The sequence below is a fragment of the Quercus suber genome, unplaced genomic scaffold (assembly GCF_002906115.3).
Source record: "Quercus suber isolate HL8 unplaced genomic scaffold, Cork oak 2.0 scaffold_705, whole genome shotgun sequence".
NCBI lineage: Eukaryota > Viridiplantae > Streptophyta > Magnoliopsida > Fagales > Fagaceae > Quercus > Quercus suber.
In genome coordinates this window covers 214,820-216,793 of record NW_027070146.1, presented here as the reverse complement: position 1 = coordinate 216,793, position 1,974 = coordinate 214,820, and the positions used below count along the sequence as shown (strand labels likewise).

The 1,974-nt window shown below is 35.9% G+C and overlaps 1 protein-coding gene across 1 annotated transcript; it reads right to left on the bottom strand.

The window, feature by feature from the left end:
• Positions 1–443: 443 nt before the first annotated feature.
• Positions 444–1,549, bottom strand: LOC112038717 (uncharacterized). Its single transcript, XM_024071563.2, has one exon. It carries the CDS (start codon positions 1,439–1,441, stop codon positions 626–628), a length of 816 nt encoding a protein of 271 aa, XP_023927331.1. The 5' UTR covers positions 1,442–1,549; the 3' UTR covers positions 444–625.
• Positions 1,550–1,974: the final 425 nt, after the last annotated feature.

Genomic DNA, 1,974 nt, shown 5'->3' with positions numbered 1-1,974 from the left:
TTTGTTTTTCCCACTTTGTTGGATGGTGCTAGGGGGACAAAGGGAATGAAAACAGTTTATGAATGTAAATTTACTTATGAGTATAATTGTAACATGTATTTTGAGATATAAGTAATAATAGTACCATATTCTTTCACCCTTTATTATGTTGCACCATTTTTATGTTAGAAGAGGTCCTCTGCTAAGTGACCTATTGAATCAAAGCATCATTTGAAATGTATGTTGATAGGTATATATGCCCCGGCTGTGACCTTGAGAAGTAACCATTGTTGACATTTGAGGTTGTTTGTGAAATTCAAATTACGATCATCAGAAAATTCAGATGGGAATTGAGGTAGGTATTATTTCTTGTGAATAAATTTTAGCATTAACGAATCACAGCTTAGCTGATATCAGCCGTACTCATCCTGACAGGTTTATTGATAACATATAATATGCACATCTTCGAAGAAGCATTCATATTTGAGCAATTATGTAACAAATTGGATAAAATAATACAGTTGTAATATGTGCTACAAGTTTAAAATAATTAAGAAATGAATTCTACAACTTTTGGTTTCTTGTACCAGAGAATGACAAACAGGTAATAAAGAAAAAACAATAAGAATAACAGAAGGTGTCAATTTCAGACCTTGTCTTCGGCCCCACAAGACTCAGCTGAGTTCTCTCTTACCTTTCTACAGAGCCAAAGCATGACAAGCCACATAATACCTTTCACAATCCTGACCATCCCAACTGTTACAGTCAGGTAATACAACCACCAACCAACAAATTCAGCCAAGCCAATACCCATTGACAGCTCTCTTTTAACCTCAGCCACAACCACCATAGACTCAACCTCATCTCTCAACTTCCACCACCATAAAGTACCAAAGCTAACTGCCATAGCCACCTTTTCAACAGATCTTTCCTCCCTACCAACCCCAAAAACCGTGTCATCCACCACTGGCTTCACCACCACTCTACACCAATGAAGCATTGTTTCATGCAAGCCGAGGAAAAAAATCGTTCTGCTCAATAAACTTTTCTCCAAACCAAAACTTGAGCCATCAATTCCTGCGGCTATGCTTCCTTCGATCCCCAAACCAACGCAGACTTGTAATGTACAAAGAAAACTCCATCCAATATACAAATGGGGACGTAAAATAGGGCCTGGAAACTCACTTAGAAAGGTAATCTTACCTGTTAAGCCGTGAATTAGAGTGGCTATGCTTACAATGGAAACAAGAAGATAGAGAACACTTGGGTTGGTATATAGGATGAAAGAGAAGAGAAAAGAAGAGGATTGTAATGAAGGAAAAGAGTTCAGGCTTAGGAGATAGTAGGCACTAGAGAACCTAGCAAGGAGGAGAAATGAGAGTGGGAGCAAAAGGCTGAGAAGGGTGATTGTGAGGATATGGAAAATTTGTCTAATAAGAGAGACACAATTCAAGAGCTTCATTGCCTTCTATTAGGAATTTTAGCAGTCCTGCTATATTTTCCCTACAGCAACAAACAAATAATAACAACTCAAAAAGAGCCTCTTTTCGTAGAAGAAAAGGAACATGGAACATTGACGTCTATATATGTGACTAAACAACTATAATTTTCAGAACACAACAAAGGTGGTTGCCACGTCCTCAGTTGACATAGGATATGGTCTTAATTATTCCTTGCCTACTTGATGTTTTTATATTCAAGGATTTTTTTTTTTTTTTTTTGCTGAATGAATATATGCAATCAAGTTTGCGGTTGATGAACAATTTTCATATATATATATATGACCTGTATAAGGTGTGGAAGCATAGATGGCAGGTCGAAAAAGGGCGTGCCTTCTACCACATAAAATATTATACATCATTTTAGCTTGGCTCGAAAAAAAAAAAAAAGAAAAAGCTATAGCCAATTAGCCATATTTTTATAATATATAATTTTTTTTTTTAAAAAAAAAAAAAAAAAAAAAGAACCAATTGGCTATGGCTCGAAAAATAAATA